Source organism: Montipora capricornis, chromosome 4, assembly GCF_036669925.1.
Source record: "Montipora capricornis isolate CH-2021 chromosome 4, ASM3666992v2, whole genome shotgun sequence".
Classification (NCBI taxonomy): Eukaryota; Metazoa; Cnidaria; class Anthozoa; order Scleractinia; family Acroporidae; genus Montipora; species Montipora capricornis.
In genome coordinates, this window is record NC_090886.1 from 1,331,601 (window position 1) to 1,358,678 (window position 27,078).

The 27,078-nt window shown below is 37.9% G+C and overlaps 3 protein-coding genes across 3 annotated transcripts in view; 1 reads left to right on the forward strand and 2 right to left on the reverse strand.

Annotated features, from left to right (window-relative positions):
• LOC138045095 (chromodomain-helicase-DNA-binding protein 1-like) overlaps positions 1 to 10,805 on the reverse strand; it is a 26,770-nt gene extending 15,965 nt beyond the window's left edge. The window contains exons 1-14 of the mRNA XM_068891484.1: positions 10,556 to 10,805; positions 9,898 to 10,004; positions 8,888 to 8,981; positions 8,085 to 8,141; positions 7,169 to 7,200; positions 6,891 to 6,972; positions 5,403 to 5,462; positions 4,729 to 4,825; positions 3,780 to 3,841; positions 2,921 to 2,950; positions 1,970 to 2,039; positions 1,414 to 1,509; positions 1,019 to 1,069; positions 178 to 223 (exon numbers count right to left, since the gene is read on the reverse strand). Of these exons, the coding sequence (XP_068747585.1) occupies positions 178 to 223; positions 1,019 to 1,069; positions 1,414 to 1,509; positions 1,970 to 2,039; positions 2,921 to 2,950; positions 3,780 to 3,841; positions 4,729 to 4,825; positions 5,403 to 5,462; positions 6,891 to 6,972; positions 7,169 to 7,200; positions 8,085 to 8,141; positions 8,888 to 8,981; positions 9,898 to 10,004; positions 10,556 to 10,768 (1,097 nt within the window). The 5' untranslated portion in view covers positions 10,769 to 10,805. The remainder of the gene's footprint in view (positions 1 to 177; positions 224 to 1,018; positions 1,070 to 1,413; positions 1,510 to 1,969; positions 2,040 to 2,920; positions 2,951 to 3,779; positions 3,842 to 4,728; positions 4,826 to 5,402; positions 5,463 to 6,890; positions 6,973 to 7,168; positions 7,201 to 8,084; positions 8,142 to 8,887; positions 8,982 to 9,897; positions 10,005 to 10,555) is intronic.
• Positions 10,806 to 10,874: 69 nt separating this feature from the next.
• LOC138045096 (carboxypeptidase D-like) lies at positions 10,875 to 21,097 on the forward strand. The gene is made up of 4 exons (XM_068891485.1): positions 10,875 to 11,869; positions 13,474 to 13,760; positions 15,345 to 15,572; positions 18,345 to 21,097. Exons 1-4 carry the CDS (start codon positions 11,364 to 11,366, stop codon positions 18,770 to 18,772), a joined length of 1,449 nt encoding a protein of 482 aa, XP_068747586.1. The 5' UTR covers positions 10,875 to 11,363; the 3' UTR covers positions 18,773 to 21,097.
• A 1,223-nt stretch (positions 21,098 to 22,320) lies between these two features.
• Positions 22,321 to 26,662, reverse strand: LOC138045098 (lissencephaly-1 homolog). The gene is made up of 5 exons (XM_068891487.1): positions 26,540 to 26,662; positions 26,113 to 26,457; positions 24,003 to 24,436; positions 23,044 to 23,156; positions 22,321 to 22,786 (listed from the first exon to the last, which is right to left on the reverse strand). Exons 2-5 carry the CDS (start codon positions 26,429 to 26,431, stop codon positions 22,684 to 22,686), a joined length of 969 nt encoding a protein of 322 aa, XP_068747588.1. The 5' UTR covers positions 26,432 to 26,457; positions 26,540 to 26,662; the 3' UTR covers positions 22,321 to 22,683.
• Between the last annotated feature and the right edge of the window lie 416 nt (positions 26,663 to 27,078).

Sequence of the window (27,078 nt, forward strand, 5' to 3'; positions counted from 1 at the left end):
AAAAAAAACCCGTTAATAAAACAAACATCCCCACATCCAATTGATGCATAACATATAAAGTACAGTGCGAGTTCAAAGCTATAAAAATCAATGATTCTGTTTGACAATGAAGACCAATGATCTATAAGCACCTTGCTTAAGCCGGACAACGCCTACAATTTGCGGATGTTATAATACCTTTCTTTAAGGAAGATCAGGAGTTGATCGATAGCTTGAAGCTTTCCTGTAGAACAAAATTGTTTGTGACTTCTTTAAAGGTCATTCAACTATCCTGCATGCGCACTTGCTCCCTGAGGGAAAAACCGCGATGGGTACAAACTGTAATTGCTGACCAAAAAAGAGAGGAACCGAATCCCTTCTCTAAAGGAAACCAATCAAGATGGGGTTCATACATACATAATTAATTGACCGCTCCCTATACGGGCTTTTCAGGGCCAATGAAACAGAACGAAACCAAGGAACAGAACAACAACAACAACAACAACTGTTAAGAATCCCGACTAGCCGGAGGCAAACCAGTTGGCTATTTACAAGTGAAGATGGGAAGTTGAACCAGGCACTACCAGGAACAAATTCAACGAGTGGTCAGAACGGGTCTTGAACCCAGGATCTCCGGATCTCAAGGCAAGCGCCCTAACCACTGGCCCACACTGCGGCCTCTACGTCTCTTTTTTTACCCGTTAAAGATACAGTGCGATATTTAAATAATGGACACGTATTAAGAGCTGCAATTATTTTGGAGATGAGAGTCCATCAACAATTTCTTAGAGGAATAATCATCATGCAGGAATTGGATGTTTCAACATCTCTTGACTTAAGCACTTAAGTTGCGGCACCTTATCAGAACAAAGTGAGGCTTGAGATTCCGAACGTCAGACAACTTTAGTCTTAAAAATGTGTTGAAAGTTCTTACAATTTCCTAAAATATTTGAGGTTAAATTAGAGTACTTGAGTGAGCAAACGTAGCATTAACCTTAAACATGGTACTTAAGATTAAAGCTAATAAATCCTAACTTACCACTTGCATTAATAAGATGTTCACCAAGATGAAATGGCTCAGGTTCCACACCTATCAAAAGAGAATCAATAATGACCATGCTTTTTTCTTTTTAAATTTGATTTCTCTCTTGAAAAAAAAAACAGATAATACAGATTATTAATAACTTTAAATGGCAGCATAAAGAGACCATCATGGAGCCATTAGTGATTACAAAAGCCAGTTTTTCAAGTTATTTTGAAGGTCATCATATGTGAGGTAGAGTAATAATATTTTTACAACGGCAAGTACACCTCAGTCATCATTGGTCACGAAGGACATTCTACGACAGTCCTACTACAGAGGCCAGTATTAAAGTGCCATGGTTTGCCTCCCAAACCGAAAAACAGAGAAGGGATACCAACAGAACTATTTACCATCAAACAGATAAGGATGGTTGACGCACTTCCGTAGCTGAATAAGAATGTTCAGAAGTCTTGTTTTACTTGTTCCAACAGGAGAATCAAAGGCATCTACACAAAAAGACAACATTCACCATCCATCAAATCTTCTCAAAATGGTAATCGGTCTTTGCATACGACTTTTGTGTGCAACTAGCAGTAAGTCATGCTTTTTGAGCATTTACATGGGGGAGACTCTGGCCTGATTTACTTGACACGATTTGTGGTGAAGTCTTAGCGACAGCAAGGCGAATAGGAGTAGGCTAAGCAAAAAGGTACCATCTTTTAATAGTCTAATCACGTAAGGCGCTATGCACATGTGTTTTTCATTTTTCGTACATAAAATTGTAAAGCCCAGAGCTCATAAGAAGTAATTTATGGTAACCCAATGAAATGTTTGAGTTTACAAAAGATCCATTTTTCATTTTTCAATCAAATGTTACAATATGTTCGTTTCCAGCACCTTTCACCACTAAGCTTACGGACTTAAACAACTACATTGTGACACAAAAAGATCATCACCCTTTTGTACCTAAATCTTTCATTAGGATTGCCTTGTAATACTTTTTTTGCAGGTCTGACATGCCAGTATAGAGAAGAACCTGTTGTCAAAAATAAATCAATTTACAGTAGCATCATATTAGTATAGGTAATCACATAATTTTGAGTGCAATTTGGAATAAATAAGCATGAGTAATTTTTTTTCAAAATTGTGCGAGCAAATAGGACAAGTGCAATTATTTGTAGTCTGAAAAATTTGCGATTTCTTATTATTTTATTTAAAATTGCACGAGAAAAACAATGTAATTTCATATTAATAAAGCAGTTTTCAAATGACTGTCGAAAGTAATTACGCTATTGCAAATTGCTACCCTTAGTAATTGGTTTAAAAATCTCGCGCAAGTCTATCAACCAAAGGAAAGGAAAACCAAAAGCAATCGCGCCTTGCATGCGCGATTTTTCCCTCGCTTTGAGATTAGGCTTTGAAAAAGGTAACACAGAATTTGCTACGCATTTGGATTGCCTCTTGCCCTGTTTGCAGCTGCTGTGATTGGTCGAAGTAACAACTTTGGTATTTGTTTTACGACACTCAATTGAAAACCGCTCTAATATACATGAAAATTCTAGGTAATTTACATGCAAACACAGATATGAATGGCAGCCCAAAACGCCACTGCTGCATAGTAAATCAGGTGTAAATAAGAAGCTCATGTACTTCCGGTGTTAATACAGTATTATTACACTGCACTCTTAATTATTATTAATCTAATGAGCCTACAATGGTGGCTTTATCGCTCTATTTTGGGGTTTTTCACCTCGCCAAAAGATTTCTTAACCAGTGAAAACCCAACAATGATGATGCAGATTGACTAAGACTATCTATCTTGTCTTGTCTGTACCAAGACAGTTGGCTGTCTTTGTTGTTTATCAGTGACAAGGATGGATATGGATTGCATTTTAATTGGAGACTATTTTCTCCTACCTCAGTTTTCTTAGGTAAATGTGCCATCACCTGAAAAGGTTTCAAAAGAACAAACACAAACCAATTTTATGGTAGTTTTGTCCGATTTTTTCCAACCAAGTCTGGGTAAATGAATGTACCAAGAAAAACCTTAATAGAAATTATAAAAATTTACATGTATGTGTGTCAGGCTGAAAGAAAAAAAACACAGAATCCTATAACATAAAATGTAACTGACCATCACTTTACAGTTAAGTAATGTAAGCAATAAATATTTTTTAAAAAAGGTAACTGTTGTTTCCATTCTCTTTGGATGGTGTGCTGTAAGGAAGGTTTTCATAAAATCATGTTAGAGAGCAAAAAAATGAAAAACGCTTGAAAAAAATTGAAATTTAAGGAGAAAAATGCACCTAGGGATCATGTACACAATCAATCCCTAAAGAGCTTGCTCCTTTGCTTTATCTCATGTCCACACAACTTTCGTTACTTTCTCTTTTTCATGGCAAGGGTAGAGAGCTCTGAATTAAAGGGGGGAGAATCCATTTCTACAGTTTTTTATATTTTATATTGCTAGTAACCATTTCACCCTTTAGGGCCTCAAGGGACCCCTACTGATCAGTAAAATCGTCTGGCGTTTGACAGAGTAAAATCTTCTGGCATTTGATAGAGTAAAATCTATAAGTGCCCACTGGGAGTAAAATGGTTAATGGAGTGAACCTAGATGTTGCTAAATGTGAGCTAATTATGATAAGCTGACTGTTTTTCTGTGTTCAAATTAATAAAGTTATCATTGTCAATAATTGTAATTACTCTAATTAAAAATGATGCAATGAATGTCCTCTACATTTGTCATGATAGCACAATAATAATTTATGCTGACCTCTGATTTTACTCTCCTTAACAAAAATGGTGACAAGAGCTTTTGCAGTTCTACATTTCTTTCTGTGAAAAGAAAAAAACATCATAAAGCCAGTTGGCTTGCACATGAGAGTTACAGGTTACACCAAGTAGCCAAATCCCTTAACCCATTGACTCCTACTTAGGAGTGAGGCTTAGGTAACAGATTTTACTCTGTCTAATGACAGAAGACTTCCTCGTACAAGGGGGGCTTCTTAAGGTCAACCTTAAGTTCCCAGGGTCTCTCTTCTCTGCTTCCATTGATGACAATGTAAATGACAATGGAGGCAGAGAAGAGAGACCCTGGGAACAAGGTTGTCTTAAGGTGTCTTCATGAGGGGTCAATGGGTTAATGAACTACTTAAACAAGGACAAGGAAAATTTTTTCATCGAACAAACACGCCAAACTGTACTCTGGCTCCCTGAGTGTTGTCCAATACACCCCCACTGTAACGGATCATTACCTCCTGCAAATGGTCCATTCTTTTCGTCTGTACCATAAGGCTGAACTTATGGACTGTAAAGAGGAGTTAATTGTACATCATAAAACTTACATCACTGCATGTTTAGATGATTAAGGAGCAAGTAGCATTACAACCTGCATGGACTGTAAGGCAAGCATTCAGACCATAGAGAAGTAAACAGCCCGTAAACTGCAAATTGTCAAAAGAACTGCATGTTTAGACGGTTGGGACATCAGGCCTTACACTCCATACGGTCCGCATAGACCATATGGTGAGCATGCGGACCATAAACAGAAGTGAACAGTCCATAAACTAGATACACGTACATTGTATGGTGAAAAGAAGTTACAGTACCGCACATTTAGATGGTAGGGGCATGAGGCCTTACAATCTGTGCGGCCCATACGAATTGTGAGGTGACTACTGCAGAGACGTGATAGATTTACTGTGAATGTCTTAGTACAGTACCTGTGAAATTGAAGACATCTTTGTACCTTTCCAAAAACTCCTCTTCAGCATCAAGTGAAAAAATATTGGGGCTTATAAAGGACAGCAGGGAATACAGCTGGTTAGAAAAACAAAGAAAATCAATTTTCAATAATCTATTAATCAGTTAGAGAGCAACATAAAAATATTACTGTTTGCCATGTTTGTTGATTCTCTACTCTGCTCTGCAAGGTTTTTCCCTGATTATTTCAGTTTTTTCCTCACCAAAAACCTACGACATTATATTTTATTTGCTTTTAATTTGAGGTGATATGTATGATTGATTTAATTCACAGTCTCCCCAATTAGTAGAGCACTTGAACTCAACAGGCAAGAAATGCTTGAGAAAAGCTATTATTCTTGTAGTGTTTATCACTGATTATGTCAGTCCAGCCAGGTGCTTGATTAGTCAATCTTGTTTTGTCCTCCAGTATAGAATAACTAGCCAAGAGAGGCTTCCACAAGCCTCTCTCCACTATTCCCTTGATAGCATTAGAAAACAATAGTCATGAATGACTACGTCTATTATCACTACCCCAACTTTTTACAAACTGTAAGTGTAGTTCCCCTAATTTATTATTTACTGAGGGAAAATGTTTTCTTGGTTACTAGAACACTAATCTTAAATTTCAAACAGAAAAAAAAATTGGGTGTACTTCTTTAAGATTATTCTGGATTGGTGTCCCTGTCAGCAACACAACAAAGTCCTTTTGAAACTAAATAAAAAAGAAAAACATGACAAAACTAACGCAGTTTGTGAAAGATGCATTAAGGATGTACATTAACCATTAAAAAAAAATTATTGACTTGCTCTGACACACAACTGGAATAAATGCCCAGGCCAAAGACCACAAGCCAAAGATCGATCTTCAGTTTATTAATCAACATCTTGAACAAAATGCATGCAAACATTAACCAATGCACATTCATGTGGTGACAAATTAACATCCTTCTCGCTGAACAACTTCTGATCCTGTTAGATGGGTTGGAACAGAGTATGCTTTAAACCACCTGTGAGAACAAATTTAGATCCCTTGGACACTAAACCTTCGATGAATTCATTCATTAACAGGGTTAAGTTTGCTCTTGACGGAGGAACCCCTCCCTGGAATGATCTCATAGATATCTGTCCTTAGCCAATCTCAACCATGCAGGTCCAAGCTGTCTGGTGAGATCAACCCTCCAGATGAATACTAATGGATAAAAATTTGTTTTTTTTATACAGACTTCAATAATTTTGATCCTTAAACCAACAAAGACACAACTACACCTAACTGACTAGCCTATGCAGCGAGTACTAAAATAGCAGGGGATGGAGAGTTCACAACAAATGTTGGATATTAAAAGAGGAGCAGATTTTAACCTACATGCTTCCCTTCCTCCCATTTTAGCCCTTTCTGTAAACTAAGGCTATTAAATCACTTGGCAGCCAGATATGATAAACTGCATAAGCCTGAGTTAATAATTGTTAAATAAGCCTGTCATTTAGCCACAATATAGATCTACATTGTACAGGTACAACTGTTCAAATGGTACAAAAATTTGTAATGGTTGTAATGATGAAATGCTTAGATTACCCAGAGTGCTCCAAGAGTGGGCAGTGAAAGAGCACATGTTATTTAAGCAATAGAGGATGTTTTCCGTGTTTCCATAGCCTCAGTCATCTAAACATGAGGGGGAGTTGGTAGAATTCGAGACAGTTATGCAAACCAGAGACACAGTCGCATGTTTCTCCCAACTTCCCCGAGTGTTTAGATGAGACTATGGAAACACGGGAAAAAGTCCTCTATTGCTTTTATAAAATATTCCTCTAAGATAATTCAACAAATGAAGGAAAATGCTGTTTTTTTACTTCTTGATTAAAACAAATTTTCTTGATACATGCTCATATTTCCTACCAGCCAATCAAAATACATGTCTGACTACATAACCAATCAAAATTCGTGTGATGTCACAGCCATGTTTCCATACTCTCATCTAAACACAGGTATTAACCAATAAGAGTGCACGTACTATCCTAATTATTTTATAAAAAGCGATGGCATTCATCTCCTACTATTATTACCGTTAAGTTATCAAAAGCGTTACTACAATAGTTATTGAAGTTGAGCATAATCACTCCAAAACAAAATCATCTTCCAAACCTGGGCAAGCTCTTGATAAAGCAATGACTTGGAGTTTTTCAATCTGTGGGCTTCATCTACAACCATTGCTTTCCAATGGAACCTACAGATATTTATCAGAATTTGACGAGAAGACACCAGAGGACAAAAACAAGGTAGACTGCTGGATTCTCCCTGCTGAAGTTACTAATATAACAGATGGCTCTAGTAAGCCTCAATAAACTATTGATTCTCAGCTTCACAATCATATTTTCATTTTCTTGTCATCACAATTAAGTGTAAAAGGATCCACTACTCACTTGGAAAGAAAAGCTGTTTCTCTCAAACACATCTGCAATTAACAGCACAATGAAAGAAGTATTTTTCTATGAAATCTGTCTGTAAAATTACTTGACTTTTATGTTACACAAAAAGGGCAAGTTTAAAGGATATTATTATTAGTTGGGCGACAGTGGGCCGACAGTAAATTTTGGGAATTATTCTTCACTATTACCAGAAGATCTGTGCTGTATTTCAAAATGATGGCAGGTTAATGAAATTTTAATGATTACATAAACCTAGTGTAAGATGACAGGAAGTTTTAATAATTGTCTCACTTTAATCCCAAACATCAAAATGAATATGTTCAGTGTTGGCAAAAATAAGGAGAATCTAAGTACAAATCAGGAAATTGTGACCATTTTCCTCCATTCTAGAGTCCTGTATGTTTTATTTAACTGTAATCTTGTAAGGAGTAATAATTTTATTAGATACTGGTCACTACTAGGGGTTTGTAAAGGGTCATTATAAACCCTATTAATATTATTCCCAGATTATACTAAGAAGAAAGTCACTTTAAAGTAAAAAATTATTATTATTTTCCTTTGAACTACAGCTGTACAGCGTAAATAGAATCACGGCAAATATTCTGGAATTCAACTGGTTTAAAGACTAGTTCAGCAAACAAACTTTAATACAAGACCTTACAAAGCAGCTATGTCTGACAAAGCACCGTGAATTAGACAAAAACAATACTATTCTGAGCACATGTAAATGGTGCAATCTGATTGGCTGCTATAAACAGCACGATATCGTCACATACCAGTACTTACAATGACAAACAGTATCAAAATCAAAGAATATGTTTGTTAATAATTATTGATGATTTAAATGAAAATGTCAATTGAAACAAAAACAAAATGATTTGAGAGTACATAAAGAAGATTTATACAGTACCTCATATGTTGTAAGAAGTACATTGAATGACAAGATAATAGTTTTATCTCCTCTACGCTGAAATAATAATAGTAATAATAATAATAATAATACTGGTATTAAATATTATTATCAAAGTACATTTCAATCTATTAAAGGAACATCAAGGGGATGATCGTCATACATGTATCTTTTAGGTTTCAAAATCAGGGATCTGGTATCTTTTAGGAAGTCTAAGAGGTTTTTGGGCCACCAAAGTCTAAGCTGGTATCTTTTAGAGTATCTTTACTGTTCTTGAGATTAATAGATCTGAGAATTATGAGGATGCTTTTCTAAACTTTTCAAGCAGGTGTTTCAAGTTGACATCTCTGGAACTATTAAAAATGCTTAAAAGTTATATTTTTTTTAATTTTAAGCGAGTGTCTTTTAGGGGTAAAAATCTTATGTTGCCACGCTTGCCTTCGTAAGACTCCAGTATCTTTTAGGGGTTTTGAAAATTTCCAATGATCATCCCCTATGGGAGTCCCCCCCCCCCAAACTGGGTTCTTATTGAGATGTAGAGCAAATCAACATAATAGCCTGACCAATTTAAAGACCTACATGTAGCCCCAGTTGTCCAAACGATCCGCTGGATAAATCAGTATCCAGTGGATAAGTAATAGCGAAACCAATTGCGCTATCCAATGGATAGTTATTTATCTGACGGATAGCATTATCCACCTTTTGAACAACTGGGGCCAGCAGTATGTCAGTAGAAACATTGTAATCCACGATCCTGATCTAACAAGTTATTTGACACACTGATATGAGCATTATGTATTCACCTGGGAGTTGATAAAATTTCTTAACGACTCCTTGAGTTTTTCCCTTTGGTCTTTATCACCAATGAAGAGGATGACATTCAGGTGTTTTGAAAATCTTAGAAAATTCAAATCAAAAAGAATCATTTCTTGATATCACCAATATAACTATAAATAGAGGAACTTTGAGGATCTTCAAAAATTGCAAATAATTTAGTGTAGTCTAATCTTTGGAAGGTCTTTCAGTGAACCACCAAAACAAACTAATGTCAACACTACCTACAAGTTCCACTGTTTATCCATTACCCAGTGGTTTATGCTCAGTCTAAGGTCTTTTTTGTGCAATGTTCCATACCCAGTGTCAGTAATAAATTATTGTAAAACATCTGGCTAAAGCTTTATTTGAATCAACTGCTGGGAAAGTAGTCCCCATGTCTTCCCTTAATGGGGATACTGTGTTTTCACAAATAGAGATTCTAAACCTATCTACTTCAAATGGATCCTCATTGATGAGTGCAAAAAAATAATCATATGGCTTTTGTACGTCCTCCACTCTACCCCAAGAGGTTTTCTCTGGAGACTCCACTTCTCCCAAATTAGAAAAGCATTTATTCTAAGTACATTATGCTACTGAAACTTATTATCACTATCAGGTGACTACAAGATCTAATTACAAGGATCAACTCTACAACACTTTTTCACATATTGCAAAGTTATGATACTGTAACATATCAAATGTGAATTTTTGGTCAGGAACCTGACCTGGAGAAAACTTCTCAGTGCAGAGTAGAGAACCAACAAGCTCAACCCACATATGACGCCGAGTCTGGGAATCGAACCCGGGCCACATTGGTGGGAGGCGAGTGCTCTCACCACTGCGCCATCCCTGCACCACTGATCAATGTTATGGTACTGTACCATAACATTGCTGTGAAACAGTGTTGTACATAGGACCTATCCTTCTAACAGTAAGTTTCTTAAAATGATGAAACTGGTTTAAGCCTCCTTAAAATATTTCATTCCCTGACTTTTACCGAGAGAATTCACTTTCCCAGTTTTGTAGGACAGATAAGGGGCAGATAATCAGAAAAGGTCCAGGACAATTCTCAGATCCTTGAAGATTTGTCAGCAAAGCAACCGTCTGGAATATAAAGCATAAAATATTGTGAAACATATGATTAATTCTCCATTCAAGGGTATAAGAGATGTGTACCCTAATAGCTCATTTGTATACAAGTTAACTTGGTGTGATTGTGGAATAAGAGAATGCAATGATTTCAATGGTGGCAAGGGGATACTCAGGAAAAATTCAGTCTAGTTCAGATGATCTACCACTGAACAGGCGGGGTTATTTATTTATTTATTTATTTATTTATTTATTTATTTATTTAAACAGACCAACATATAATAGTAGGCTTGTTCTGGTCATCTGTCGATTTTAGATTGCTTCCTTCAGCGCTTGCTAAGACATGCACAATTATATATATATATTTAGAATGCTTCTGAAGGAAATTCACACCTGCACAGTTTTTCCAAGCCCCATTTCATCTCCAAGTATACATCCGTGACCGTTTCGAAAGCATCGCCTCATCAATGTCACACCATCTAAACTGATAGCGCTTCCTTCAGCGCTTGCTAAGACATGCACAATTATATATATATTTTTAGAATGCTTCTGAAGGAAATTCACACCTGCACAGTTTTTCCAAGCCCCATTTCATCTCCAAGTATACACCCATGACCGTTTCGAAAGCATCGCCTGATCCATGTCACACCATCTAACTGATAACCGCGCAAATGAATTCCTTGCAATCCATCCTCTTCTAAACGTTTCTGAGACAGCCTTGAGTCATTTCCAGGTTTCTTACCACGTAGTAAATCCACTTTCCTGTTTATCTCAAGCATAATAAACTTTTTCGCTGTTTCTGTTGAAGGAAATATGTAATTTGCCAGGCGTTCACTTCGTGTGCCGCGAGAAACTGGGTTTGATGCCAATGATCCATTGCGAGAGACAGGTCGCAGCAGCTGTTGATCGATTCGGTATGGAGGCGGTCGAAACTTAATTCTTTCCTTCAAAATCGAGGATTTACAGTTAATAGTTTGGACAAGCGATATTATTTGAGGATAAAGTTGTCGTTTTTAAGCCTGTTTTTTTGCGGGCTCTGGGAAAAGTTGAGACAGCAATCGGTTCCAAGTGTCAGTCATTCAGAAGTCCAAGTTGTTTATTTTTATCATCTGCCGTCCGAATCCGTTGACGTGGTTGTCAAAGAAATTTTGACAGAGGCGCACTGACGTAAAGCTTCCTTTTCACATCTATTGTAGTCCTACACAAGGATGGACGTGTAAATTACGGATCGATCGTTGTTTGAATTTGTCGGTGTGAATATTCGCTTGCCCGGACAGTTGCTGGACGCTTCACCGTCGTTACGATTGTTTCTATCGGAAGAAAAGGAGGTATAAGTGTAAAACAGAAGCCAAAGGATCGAAAGAGCACAACAAGATGTTTCCATTGTGGCGAGTTTTCGCGTTCATCACCTTGCTGTCTTTTGACGCCGTGGGATCCAAACAAAACAGGATTGTGGATTTCACGCATCATGACTATAAAGAGATGACGGATATTTTGGAAAAATTTGCGCTAAATTATCCCTCCATAACTCGGCTTTATTCACTGGGTCAGTCGGTACAAAATAGGACTTTATGGGTCTTGGAAATCACTGATAATCCTGGAGAACATGAACCCGGAGAACCAGAGTTTAAATACATCGGTAACATGCATGGAAACGAAGTCGTAAGCCGTGAAATTCTTCTCCATTTCATTGAATATTTACTTGAAGGATACAGAAACAATGACGAAATTCGTACTCTGGTTGATAGTACGAGAATTCATATCATGCCATCGATGAATCCTGATGGCTATGAGATTGCTAAAAATGGTGGTGGTCGTGGAAGACAAAGATGTGAAGGAATTGTTGGAAGAGCAAATTCTGAGAGTGTCGATCTAAATCGGTAAGTGGGGTGGCTATATTATTTAGGCAAACGGACTAGTTCACAATCAGAAAGGTAAACAGATTCCCAACGGTGAAAACAACCAATTCTATTTCTTCCGCGAGAGTGGGTTTCAAAGTCTTTCGACCGATTTAAGGAAGGGTTCTTTCTTCCCATTGTAATTTACTGTTTGCCAATTGCAATAGAGGGCAACTAACAACTGAACGATGGCAAGGATTTTCCCCTTAATTTTGCCTTAAAGGATTGTAAAATAGCAATTTATATTTATTATTGGTCATCAGGTTAGCAAAGAAGAGTCCATGCCATGAAGAAATTGTTGGTAATGGTATTTTTGGGCAAATTGTATTTTCTTTCAAGACAGTTTGCTTTGAGCAAATAAAAGATATTAAACGCCTTATAACACATGAAATGAAACATGAAACGCAAATGTGATCTGCTCTTAGATTTTGAAGGTTTCCTTGGTTTTAAAGAACCCGAGAAACATTCAAGGCCTCAAAATAATTTTCACTGGGAAGGGAATTCTGTTATTTCCCAAACAGACCACAAACTTTGCAGTGGTTCAGAGGCAGCCCAAGCTCGGTATACGATTTATAGACTTTGTACATGGAAAATTAAGTTTGAGCTTGTAAATGATAAAATAAGCTGTAAGTGCAGAAATAAACTTCACTTACCTCTACGTACAGTTATCCTCGTCTTTTCTGTGCAATCGGAAGGCAAACTGTGTCCACTTTAGATGGGTTTGTGACGTTCGGATTTTTACCATGTCGTTAGTTGTCATTTCCCCTCATAAAGAGAAGAAAGGCTGCTCTCGCATCACAAAGCAACAGTCCAAATTACCATAAAAACACCACAGCCTTAAGGCCAGATAAATTTCCTATCACATCAACTCCACTCCGGGACCACACAGCGATTTGTGGCGGATAAATACCAAATAATGTTCAGCTTTCTATATCTTCCCATGCGCTCAGCTAGATGTGTGGCTACGGTCATTATAGCTTGATGGCAATCATATTACATTCTGCACTCTCACTGGACAATTTGAAATACTTGGCCAATGAGAGTACAGAATGTAATATAATCGCCATCAAGCTATAACGGCTGTAGCCACACATCTAGCTTAGCGCATGGGAAGATTATAGTAAGCCAAACATTATCTGGAATTTATCCTCCAAAAATCGCTGTGTGGTCCTGAAGTGGAGTTGATGTGATAGAAAATTTATCTGGCCTTAACGCTGTGGTGTTTTTATGGCAGTTCGGACCGTTGCTTTGCGATGTGAGAGCAATTTGTGGGGCAAGGTGACCACGATTTATCAGCCTTTCTTCTCTTTATGAGGGGATATTACAACTAACGACATCGGAAAAGTTCAAAAGTCACAAACCCGTCTAAAACAGACACAGTTTGCCCTCCGATTGCACAGAAAAGACAAGGATAACTGTAAGTAGAGGTTAGTGAAGTTTATTTCTACATTTACAGCTTATTTTAGCATTTGTAAGCTCAAACTTACTTTTCCCATACAAAGTCTATAAATCGTATACTGAGCTTGGACTGCCTGTGAGTGGTTCAGTTTCTTATTAATTTTAATTTTGACTTTGTTTTCTTTCAGGAATTTTCCTGATCAGTTTGACCCAAAAACAGGGGAAAAGAAGTTGGCAAAAGAAACCCTCCTTGTAAAGGACTGGATTGACAGCATTCCTTTTGTTATGTCAGCAAATTTTCATGGAGGCTCATTGGTTGCAAATTACCCATACGATAACAGAGCAGATAAACGGAGCTTATACAGTAGAACACCAGATGATGATATTTTCCGTGAAATGGCGTTAACATATTCTATGAACCATCCCAAGATGCATTTGAATGTACCAGCTTGTCAAGAAGAGAATTTTAAAGATGGTAAGGGAGTTAAATATAACTTACATGTATTTATTGATTGGTCTGTTGTACAATGTACCTGCAATGGAATCATTGACATTGCTTTCATGCCGCTTCAATGCGCCAGATAACTCGGCAGTAATTGAATTTGCAAGTCACGGCTGCCAGCAAAAGATCCCACCACAAGAAATGGAACTTTCTGCTTACTTATACAACTTTTAAATTTGCGAGACATGTTTCGGATATTTAGTATCCATCTTCACTTGAAGGATGTTTACAAGTGAGTGACTTTATATAAAGTAGGTAACAAGGAGGTGTAAATTACAAAGTGTAGAATAATAGTTACAAATCAGTGAAAAAAGTTGCATAATACTAAAGAAGTACAACAGAGTGGGAGAATAAAAAGGTGCGAGTACAAATCTGTGAAAAATGTTGAATACAAGTAGTAATTAAAGTTGAATACTATTTGTATTCAACTTTTTTTGCAGATTTGTACTCAGGCCTTTTTGTTCTCCCACTCTGTTTTATCCCTGTAGTATTGTATACCGTATAAGTCGACCTTTTATGGCCTCAAAAGAAGCTCCAAAAATCGCCATCAACTTATACACGGGTCAAAGATTTTGAGCCAAGTTCCAGCTAAGTAATTTATTCAAAATTGACATAATAATGTTGTCTTGGGCATAACGAACGCAGTGGACAAAAGCCGACAAAAGACTTAAAAATGAATGACAAAAGACTTCAAAATGAATGTAAGCAATTCCAGTTCAAATGAAAAAGGATTTGTCCAAATCTAAATGTTGAAGATACTCACAAGCACAAATATGAAATAGACACTGTAAATTTTCGTTTTCCAAAGGCGGAAAGCTCTAAAAGGCATTTTTGTTTCTTCAAACAAACGCGATCGTTCAACGGCTTAGTAACCTGGCGCAATATCTCGTGTTTGCGTGCAAGCAGTGTCACTCGTGTTGCGTGAAAATGCTGGTTCAGGTTGGTAATGATTGTTTTTTATTCTTTATACAAACCTGGCTGATTTAAATGCTTTTGCAAACTTCGTATTGTTTGGTTTATGAGTTTTGTTTTGTTTGTCATGTGAGAAATTATAAGTCAAGGACCAATTAAACCTTGCACATTTTCGCATCGTTCGCAAGTTATTTCAAAGATTGACTCCTGCTTCTGTGTTGTGCTTATCCTCTAAAGCCCTTTATCGTTGAACAACGAAACAGACCTGTTAGTTTGAGGTTTACATGTTCGATTTTCTGAGAACTTTTTCGAAACTCAAGGACAAAATGCCCGCATATACAACAACTGCTGAACCACAAAACTATTGAGCGCTTGAGGCCCTGATTTTTTTGTGTATACACATTTCCAAAAATCGAAGAATACAAGATTAGTGTCCCAGTAACATTGAACAAAGAAATTAAGAAATTGCTTTTTTTACCATCAAAAATGGGGGGTCGACTTATACACGGGATCGACTTATACACAAGTAAATACGGTACTTTCGTGTCAGTGTCGGTGAAAGTTGTGGATACATTACTGAGCTGCAATGAATAAGATAAGTAAAATAATTTGTATCATTGATTTATGAACATTAATGTCTCCTAGGAATAACTAATGGTGCAGCATGGTACTCTGTCAGTGGCGGAATGCAGGACTATAATTATGTCAATAGTAACTGCTTTGAGATAACAGTTGAGGTCAGCTGTTGTAAGTTTCCAGATGAAAGTACCCTTCAGGGATTCTGGCAAGATAACAAGAAGTCACTTCTTGAGTATTTGAAGCTTGTTCACACTGGTCTGAAGGGCTTTGTGAAAGACAAGTATACTAACAAAGGTGTGTGAACATACTGGTAATAATTACTAGGGCAAAAGCTGGGTACATCAGTTATAGCTTTGATTGTGTTATGACTAATAGTTTTGTGAGTGTCTTGTTGCTTTTTTGTGCTCTGTTGCACCTCCGAAAAACATTTGATGAAAGCTAGGGTTTCAGGTCCAGGTATAAGGGGGTTTAGTTTCCAAAAAACTCTGGTGTTGCATTGTTGGAGAATTGAAAAATGGGAATGGGTTAATCAAAAATTATTGGGTTGATATGGCAAATTGACCGCCACTCTGACAAAGGGTGAAGTACAAGATCAAACACCACATCCACTTATCACTTGTTATCTTAGAAAAAACTGTAGCAACATCACAGAAACAAAAAAAGAATTTGTTACAAACCCTAAGCTGAGTTCTATTAAATCTGGCGATTCTGCGATGTCTCTTGGTTGTCATCTACATAACATGTCCTAGGACTAGCTGTGGTTTATTATTTAGAACATTGCAGTGAAACATGTTTTATATGCTTAAAGCAGTTTTCAAATGGTTGTCGAAAGAAATTAAGATTGCTACAATCAGTGAATGACCTAAAAGTCTCCCACCATTTTTAAACCAAGGACTGAGAAGGTAAAACCAAAAGAAATCTCACCTTGCACATACGCATTTCTGTCCGCTTTGAATGACTGACATGTAATTGCTTTGAATTCTGATTGGTTCATCGCACTGTTTGTGATTGGTCGCAGTAATGTTTTGATAATGGTTTTACTCCACTGAAGTGAAACCATTCTTAGTACTGTACACCATAAATACCACATTGTGTGACAGGTTATTTCTGGGCTCTTAGAGCTGTCACAGTGGCTTGGGCTCCCAAGTTTTACATTTTGGAGCCCAAAGTGCTTCCTGAACTTTTCCTTAGGCAGCAGCCTTGTTACCATATCAACCCAGTTGATAAACCCATTAATTTTGTGTGATTCAGGTTTACATGTAAGTACCTCTCCCATTTTTAACCATAGTTTTCCTTCAGTTCCTCTGCCATTAACATTATTCCCAGGAGAGCTGCCATTCGTACGTCATTCCCAGGAGAGCTGTCATTTGTAATCATCATCATCATCATCAGGTTCTGCTTACTCGGCATAAAAAATTTAATAACTTTCACATTTCATGTTTCCAATGTAGATTAGGCGAGTAATAATTACTCAAGAAAGTGGTTATTTCACTTTCAAAGATGAACATTTTTCACACGGGAATTCATTTTTACTTGTAAAGGAACAACATAAATCAGTGCAGTTATTAATGTTACAAAAACCATATATCATTGGTTAAAACAGCATAAATAACCATGCCGCAGCACAGATTTTAGCAAGTATGTTAGCGTTCCTCTGCATAAGGATGACGTGAAATCACCAGATTTGAGGTTTTGATGACAACGTAAGCATGCAACAGAGAACCTTTCATTCTCTATGTCCACTCTGGACACTTTATTTTTGGGATACTTCACCCATATTGTAGGACGTGAATGAGACTGAATAATCGCAAAAGACTTTCAATAAAGCAAAGGTATATTTTGAGGTGATGTTTTCGTCGACCATCACCGTCATAGATCTTAAACTCCCTATCAAGCTATCAAGCCAACTGATAGCTGGTAATTTGAGAGTTCTTAATAATAAATTACATACATAGTTTCTTCATATCCACATTCTCTGTGGATTTGTCACAAACTGTCAAACTGACTAGATCCCAGTTGGCTTAGCAGTTTATTTTATGTTATTTATAATTATTTCTCAATTTTCTCCAATGCATATACCAGTTACAACACGTGTCAAAGCAATAAGTACGTCAAAGAAAACAACTAGTAATGGAGAAGGGCAAAATGTAGAAAACTTATTATACGCCCTATATTGCTTCAAAGATGACTGAGAGTAATAACCAGAGTATTATATTATTATAGTATATAAAATGAAATAAGCATAGAAAAGCACAGAATTTAAAGACATACTTAAGAAGATAGTACCAGGGAAAGGATATTAATACTGAGGGCACATTCTTTTGGTACTATTCCGGAATAGGAATACACAGAATAGACAGTATTCGTGTTCTCTTTGGACCTATTCAGTTTTCGGAATGAACGGAAATTGATAAATCAAATTGCCTTGTTCTGCAGTCTAACAATTTTAGACAAAGGTGCTTCATAGTTGTTACCCCAAAGTATGCTTCCATAAGTAAGATAAGGATACACCATAACATAATATAAATAAACTAAGGAACTGGAATTTACTAATATATTAATAATTTTACTAATTTTCCCAGAAATGTACTCAATGTGATCATGCCAAGAACGATTGTTGTCAGTCATAAGTCCTAGATATTTAGCACTGAATGTCTGCTCTACATGTGGACCTGCTGCTAAAGAGATTGGAGCACACAGCCAAATACGGATGTAAGAGCTTCGTTTACAATCTGAAATACCTGGTCCAAGTCATTGCCTATCACTGTGAACAAAGTATCATCAGCAAAGAGTCTCATAGAAAATGTATTGGTAGCTTTAACAATGTCATTGACATAAATCAGCTTGATCAGTAAAGCACTGCACTGGTGGTGCTTCATAGATTGTGGGTTTAAATCCCATAATCCCATGTGAGCTTAGTTTCTTTCAGGCTTTCCATTTTTATCATGCCCAGCTTTGCACTCCATCACTTATTCACCATTTTATTGCACAGAATTTACTCCTACTTGTAATTTTAGAAAATGACTTCACATCACTATAATTTATGTCAATATTGATTTGCCCCAGGAATTAAAGATGCAGAAATAGATATCATTGGTCGCAATCATCCTGTTAAAAGTGCTAAAGATGGAGATTACTGGCGTTTACTCTATCGAGGCAAATATGATGTGAGAGTACAAAAACGTGGATACATTCCAGAAATTAAGAAGATTGTGGTTACAGATGGCCAAGCCACAAATGCCAACTTCATCCTGCGACCCATTGGGGAGAGAATGGATGCCATTGGGGAGAGAATGGATGCATCTACCACACAGTTGGAAGAAGTCAAGGAAGATGACAAGAAGCCTGTCCCTGTTTCACTCATAATTGGTTTAACAATCGTTTGCCTTATTTCATTGATGTTAGCTCTGGCTCTTGCTATAATGATTGCAAAGAAATACAGAGGTGATGGCGATATCTCATGCCAATACTCTGCAGTCCACGCTGACCCATAAAGGAATAGTACCTTCTTTCCACATCATTGTTGAAGTAATGTTTATGATGAAATTATTATTATTACTTCTTTAAGTTCTAGGTAATTACTTTCTGTGGTATTCAGCGGTAAAATTTGTTTATTTTTGTTTGGGGGGTAGGGGGTGGGGGAAGGAATTTCAATGGGCTAGGTCATTGAATTTTGTTTAAGATCAGTTTTTCGTGGTTTGCATATGGTTGTGTGGCTTTTCAGGACCAATGAATCACAATCAACAACAACAACTGTTAATAATCCCAACTTTCCAGACACAAACCAGGTGGCTCTTTACAAGTGCAGCTTGAGTTGAACCAAGGACTACTACCATTTAACAAATGGTCAGAACGGGTCTTGAACCCATGATCTCCTCCAGGGCCCGGTTGTTCAAAAGCCGATTAACTTAACCCAGGATTAGCGTAAGCTTTGGTTTCATTTTTTCAACTTTTGAGTAAAGGTCTCTTATGCTTATTTTTGCTTTTCAAGATTAACTTCTTTTAATGTATAATTTTGCCAAATTTCAGCGCTGAACAAATTTTTTGAAGTAGAGAAACAAACTCCTTGGTTAAATTTTAATCTGGGATTAGCGTTAATCGGCTTTTGAACAACCGGACCCAGATCTCAAGGCAAGCGCCCGGACCACTGGGTTGCACTGCCTTGTAAATAATCGAGGCACTCAAGTTTGCTGATCATAGCAAATGCTGTGTTAAAACATTCTTTTTCTTTGTCTTTTTGTTTTTTGTTTTTTTTAACCAGGGATAAGTCACTGCATTATCTTGTCTTTCTCTCTCACTTTTTGTGTCAGGGTCAACCTTACCCTTATCCCAGTGACCAAAGCATAGTGATCATATGGAAACCAGATACAGTAGAACCTCAATATATTGTATATCGTTTAATTATTAGTTTTCCTCTACTTTCCAATTTTTTTCAAACTGTGGTCATCATCCGAGTTGGAAAAGCCATCACTCGCTGACACAAAATCGTCTACTGTTCATTAATGCAGGGAATTTTCCTCCAATAGTCAGTGTTTTTCTGGACGTACACTTGTGTCATGTCTTCAGTTTGATAAGAATACACACCCATGCTGTTCTTTCATGAATTTGGTCAATTTGTGCTTCTTGCGGACTTCCTCATAGCGGCAGTTTTGAGAAACTTTGAGATAGTTTATGTTTCTAAACCATAACAGTAACCTTTGTTTTTTAATTGTACATTTCTAGTTACAATTACCAGGGGAACAATCACCAATCTTAGAAATTCAAAAAGAAAACAATCATTTGACTCAACTTAAAACTGCTGTAAATGGCATTCCTATGCCAACGACAACTTTATTTACCCAATAAGTAACTGACACCATTTCAGATATTGTAGTCTAATGATATTAATCAAAAGTGGTAATAGCTGCCTGGGATAATCAAGAGTTAAAAAGGCTAGATTACTTTTTGACAAATGGTATTGTACAAGTTTAAATGGGGGAGATGACAAGCAAGAGGATATTACAAAGGACACTAGCTATAAGCCGCTCCCTCGAGTCTGGTCTTCTTTTTTACCCTGGAGAGGACGAAAATCTGAAGGTGGTAACCTGATTGGCTGAAACCAACAATAGCAAAATGACCCGCCCAGCCGCTGTTTGGGGAAGGAGCGCGGGCTCCTTTCCCGAAACAGCGGCTGGTAATCGAGCCCAGATCCAAAATAAGGGATACATGAAGTACTTATCTCCCAAAGAGCAGTTTTCAAATGACTGTCGAGAATAATTACGCGATTGCAATTGCTACGCTTGGTAATTGGTTAAAAAATCTCGCGCCAGTTTATCAACCAATGAGAAGGAAAACCAAAACCAATCGCGACTTGCACGCGCGATTTTTCCCGCGCTTTGAGCGAGTTGCATGGAATTGCTACGAATTTGGATTGGTTCATTGCTCTGTTTGCACCTGCTGTGATTGGTCGAAGTAATTGCTTTGGTATTTTTTTAACGACACTCAATTGAAAACCGCTCAAAGGTCCAAGTAAATAATTAATTGCTCTAGTGTTTGAGGTTTCATTCAATTGTAAACAAAATTGTATTTTATCCTCCACGTTTTCTTTGTATTTGCGAGTAGTGTAAGTTCTTATAATATTTGCTTTACACGCTCGTAAATGTTATTTTTGCTCATTCAAGGGTTTGGTAGAAATTGCTCTTGAGTTTTGTATTTTTGTCTCTTGCAAACCCTGTGCTGTGTTGAGATCAATATACACAATTTGTATTTAATTTATTTTACATTTATTTTCCCAAAAACCATTTGAAAGACAATTAAAGTCAATTGTTTTAGCATGATAATAATTATTGCTGAATCAAAAAATGTGTTGAATTTTTGGGCACTCTATTACTCTTGTTTGTTTACACTTCATTTTGCAAGAGAATTTTTTTGCTGTTCCCTTCCTTCACGTTGTCCACCTGGTCAAATTTCACCGTGGTACCCCGAACATTCGACCCTGTGTTGCCCAGAGATCAGGGATTCGACAATTTCAATCCCTTTTTAAGCTTGTAGTGTTTGTGCCAAGAATTTGGGAACTCCAGCGGCGGCGACAACGTGTACAATTTCGTTCAGCGAAAAGAACATTGCGTTTTCTTCAAGTATATCGGTGAGGCTAAACCATCCAAAAAAGAGAAAATGTAAAGAGAGAGGGGAAGGTTTCTAAAATCAAATCTGAGCAGTTTCTAAAGAGACCTTAAACACAAATTAATTATGCATGACTTGAATGGATTCCAAAGAAGAGCAAAAAAAAAAACCCTATTACTCTAAACACCAGTGACAGATGAGGACACCACAAGCAAGCAATCGATACCAATTTTATCGCTCAAAGCGCGGAAATTTGCGCACGTGCAAGTGGAAATCGGTTCCGTTTTGTCTCTTATTTCAAGAATGCGAGGAGACGCGAGATCAATTAATTAGTAAGCGAAGCCAAGGCTGCCAAGTTTAGCACCTTTTGAAGAATGTGTTACTAACGTTGCATTATTATCCCGGTGTGTGATAAACTCAGGTCCGCTGTAACCCTTGGGTTGCCACAACAAGCATCACGATACCACACGAAATAGTTGTAAACACAGGTCAGGATGACAAAAGCTAAACCAGTGGGATACCCCTAGACGCGCTGTCAGAGCGCATGACGATGTGCTCAGTGATTTCGGCCTGGGGCCATTCTCCTCACCAGAGCCTCGGATCGACCCGAGGCTCTGGGAAACTTTGTGTAGGAGAACATGCACCCTAGGGTTGTTACAGCCAAAAATTGGCTATTTGAACCTTTGGGCGCCAGCTCACTCCTCGTGTTAACATGAATGCACCAGTTAGAGACGCTTTTGATTGTTCTTCACGAAAACTAATGAGAAGACACTTTGTTTCAGGGTTCCCCAGAGCTCTTCTCTCCCTCAGTCATGCGCAAAAGAGAAGAGCTCTGGGGTCGACATTGGCCCGCGCCTCGTTTATACTAGGTCCTAGGTTGGACGCGAGGACCTGGATAGAGGGTAATAGCACAAACGCAAAAACAATGAATTGACAGCAGTCTATGTTTTTACAACATTTTATTCATTTAATGACAACTGTTATACATATTGCGTATTCCTTTAACAGTTCTGTAGGACATCTTTATCCTATCTGACCCGCAGCAGTTGTTAATTTTTACGTCTTTTGAACTGACTGCTAAATTAAGCCCCTCCTCCCCTCACCCAACGCACTTATTTCAACCTCGCTTGTTTTTGTCGTCGGTCAATTTATATTTCAGGACTTGTAAATAGTCATTAAATTGGTGTCAATTTCATTACTGGAATCAAAGACCAACAAAGGCCTCACTTATCTTTCTTGGGAAACAAACAAACGCCGCGAGATGTGTATTTGATTTCTTATTCCTTGGACTGTTTTTATGATTTTAAACCAGCTCCCAAATAAGAGTGACGCCATCAGCATCAGCCGAAATAAAGTTTCTACCGGCAAAGCAGCAAGCCAGGATTGCTCCCTCGTGTTGGTTTGACCTATAAAAAGGACGAGCAAAAACTGGCTTGACACATTGTACAAATTTAAAAGCAAAATAAGGAAAAACGGAGATTAATTGAAGAAGATTACATTTATACTGCGGCAGTATATAAAAATTACTTCAAGTACACTTAACCAGATCGGTATATATCTTGCATTTTCTTATAATACATTAATTGCGTGAAAGCTTTGGCTGCGGTTGTGTTTATACTGTCCTAAGTACCTCATGCCGGATAAACATGCAATCAGTTTATACCTTGTATCGGCACATGTGTTCCAAAAGCTCTTCTCCACGAAGTCCCATATGTTAACTGTTTTATCAGTAGCCACGCCCACTATGTACCTTCCATCAGGGAGGAACCAAATGGCCTGCATGAAAAACAGTGCTTCCAAGTTAGATGAAAGAAATTAACTTCTTGTGTTCTAAGGTAAAGCAAGATGTGTGGTGATGTATACTTCTGAACGCGATACCCGGCATTTTAGACAGCATACGAGCCAGGATGGTGGTTTCGGGGAGCGAGCGAACTATGGTAGAAGGAAGGATTACGTTTTTTTCAAACGTTGGCCGTGTAGCACTTACATTTGAACAGAATTAACTGATTAGAGTGTAATGTGAAGTGCTAAGTTTCCACCCCATATGAACCACGTGAGCGTAGAAACTTAGCACTTCACATTACACTCTAATCAGTTAATTCTATGGTAGAAGGAGGCTAGTTGCTTTCTCCTTGGCCCAAGCCATTTTAGCCGCTTTCTACTCGCTCGCGTGCTACGGTCCAGCAATAGAACCTAAAATGATCAACGCGGCAGGCTATGAACAACGTATAGTTTTGGAGTTTTTGATTAAGTTTTAATTTATTTCCTTCAGTGTCACGGAATTAAGTCAATGATGGGACACATGAATATCTTTCTTAGAGGGGCTACTCTTAAGACGATGTCAATGTGTAACACAAGGATACAGGCCCCGACTAAAACTTTCAAGTCTGGTGAAACACTGCTGGAACTTGGGTGGCCTCAGCTAGTGCGAGTTGTTTGTTTATAACTAGTGTAATGACATTACACTATTATGTTTCGAGTTAAGTAAGATAATCTTAATTTTTTTAAAAAACCGGTGAAAACAAATCCCCCAAAAGAAGGGAAAAGAAGTGGGCCATTTCTGAGGGCTCAATAGTTAACATGATGGATTTGTTAATGGTCTTCAAAGTCTTTTAGTCAAACCTTGAGCTGTTTCTCACTGCTTTTGATGTCCACACTGTTCTCAGGCTTATACTTTTGCCCTTTCATCGTCCAAACTGTAGTTCTGTTTCCAGCCATGGACGCAAACACAGGATCTACTGGTGAAAATATCACGCTTTTGATCGGAGCAGTGAACTGATTTAGTGTGCACACACATTCCCACTCGTTCTCTTTTTTCCAAGCACGGATTGTTCTGTCATCTGAGCCTGTCAATGCCAGTGCACTATCAGGAGAAAACTGAACCACGTTCACGGCACCCGTGTGCCCGGAGAGTTGTTTAACGTCTCCTCCTGGGACAAACTCCCCTGCCCCCGGACGTATTTTGTATATACGGCCCGTTTTGTCGCGAGAAGCAGACGCGAGGAATTTCCCATCCTTCGAGAACACGCAAAAAAGAACAGCATCAGAGTGTAATTCTGTAAGAGAAAATTTTATAACTTTATAGCTCATAGAAATATATGTTAAGCCTGTTTCAGGGCGTTTGGATAGTTGAAAACCATCACGAGAATGATTCAGTCTCTTGGCTTTCTCGCGCGTATGTACTTTTGTCCAAGAGGACCGTTTCTTAGAAGTCCTAGCAGCTCTTCGGGCTCACTGAAAAGCAATCTCTGGAACAAGAATTCGCTGGTTCTTAAGACTGGTCTTTCATCTCGTTTAAAAGATAAGATAAAACGAAACGAAACGGTGAAAAACTCATCGTTTGCGCCGTTTTCCGTCTTGACGACGGCACCGATACGCTCGAAAAGTAGCAGGACAATTGAGCGACGGGCCTTCGCCTGGATATCGCCTCTTATCCAGCAAATGCCAGTATACGTAAGAAAAACAAAGCTATGCAACAGGGAAGCAATACCAAGAGACTATACAAAAATCAATATCGCGCCATAGCTCTTAGAGTGCACTACTTGTTTTATAGAAAGGTTTTTGTTCTTACAAGCTTGTTTGGAAGAGTGAAGTCAGTTTCCTTTTGTTTGCCTCCAAAGATAGAAGAGCTGCCCGCGGCTTCTGTTTTTAGTTTTATTCGGTTATATTGCGAGTATGGTTTAACTAAATAAAGTTCGGAAATGAAAGTGCATTAAGAAAGTATGCTCTTGCTTAATTTTCGTCGCAGTTGATGTTTTGACAACAGAAATGAGAATTTCCCTATAGACAAGAAAAAGGCAAAGGCTTCTCAAGGCCAAGCAATCATTAAAAACTGAGCAATGATTAGATATATGTAAATGCTCCATAAACAAAATCTACAGCCTCGAGAGCATTATGCTCTAGACAGCCATAATGGAACAAAAAGTAAAAGAGTTCAGGTTTTCACCTGTCGTGGGGAAATCTTAAATATGCAAATTTCACTGTGACATTCGTTTATTCATTTATTAATATTTCATGTTGCACTAATTTAAACAGGTCTGCATTGCTTGAAAGATGCTTCCCTTCCAGTTTACCCTGCGCTTCCCGAACTGCTCGCAGGGTATTTCATACGAAACATGCCGACGACGCCCAAGAAAACCACTCGTTTTGATGTTACTTTACATTTTATTTTTAAGTCCTTTTAGCCTTGACCGTGGAATTATTGTTTCAAATAAATAGACAAATGACTCTATTTAAACATAGTTAGTGGATTTAGCCTGGAGGAATAAAACAAAATCAAATTATGAGAACCATCAATATATCAGGTATAAATTCGGCGCAGGGTGTAACGCGAAAAGATACCCAACTTTATACTATGAGAATAACTTTCCACCGCTAATAGAAGATTGTTTGCTAGCGATGAATACAATTCAGAATATTGTTTTATACACCATCCATGTCCGCATCACAATGGCCTGAATCGTTAGATATAATTTTGTATTTCTCACATGAGCCACACCTCCTCCCTTCGTCTGACCCGCTACACCCTTTTTATTTAAAATCTGGCCGCAAAAGCCAAGGGTCGTTCGTGCCCGATATGAGATTTCGTTTAGAATAATTCTTAATCCTTGCTTGTAAAAGTTTCAGGACAGAAAAATCGATGACATCGAAAATCAAGCGATCTCCTACGTATGAAAACAAATCGTTTACTTACTGTTGTCAGTGTGTTGTGTGGAGGCTGTCGACAACTTACCTAAACGAGAAGCGCGTTTTCCACTTTCATAATTCCACAATATGACTTTTTTATCCCGTGAAGACGACGCTAAAATTGGCCCAATTGAGCAAAATGAACAAGAAGTGACTTCTCCAGTATGGCCGCCTTTAAGAGTTCTCAAAATCTGTCCTGTGGCAATTGTCCACACGTTGATATTACCATCGGTTGAGCATGTAGCAAGTAGTTTTTCTTTCGGATCGACAGCACAAAATACCACTGCTCCGTCGTGTCCTTGAAGACGATGAAGCAAACGCTTTTCAAACGAGGACGAACTGATTTGACTTCGCGAGGCGGACATCTGTGTTTCAGGTGTTCAGGTTTTCACTGAAAAATAATTATTAAAATATTGAGTTGCCTTACCAAAAACGACTGTTATTCTGCCTCAAATCAACTGATTTATATTTACGCTTTTCGTGCTGCCAAAATTTTCCCCTTATTTATCCCACGAATGAAATGCTATGCAAATTTAATATCGGAAACGTACGCGGTGTTTACAGAGGTTATTTGATTGTATGTGTAGTGATGTCACGCATCTACAAACGTCCGTGACAAAACAAGAGGACGAAGTACATTTCAGGGCCGTTTATACGAGAGAAATTAAGCCGCGGCTTACATGCGACGCGAACTGGGCTGTTTACCGTATTTCTTCGATTAAGCGCCCAGGGGCCCGTTTCTCGAAAGTCCCGAAACTTTTCGGGGCATGTTCGAGTGTCAAAATTCCTTTTGCATTTTATCCAAAGTTTCTGGATTTCAAGTTAAGCAGACAAGATTTAAGTCGTCAGACGTCACAGACATGTTTCTTTTAGCTGTAGCTTAAAAACATCTTAAAAGATCGGTTTTCCAAAACAAGCGGTTGGCAGTTTCACAAATGGCTTTTCGGGTCCGGAACATTTTCGGGACTTTCGAGGAACGGGCCCCAGGGCACTTATTTAATTTTTGGACTTT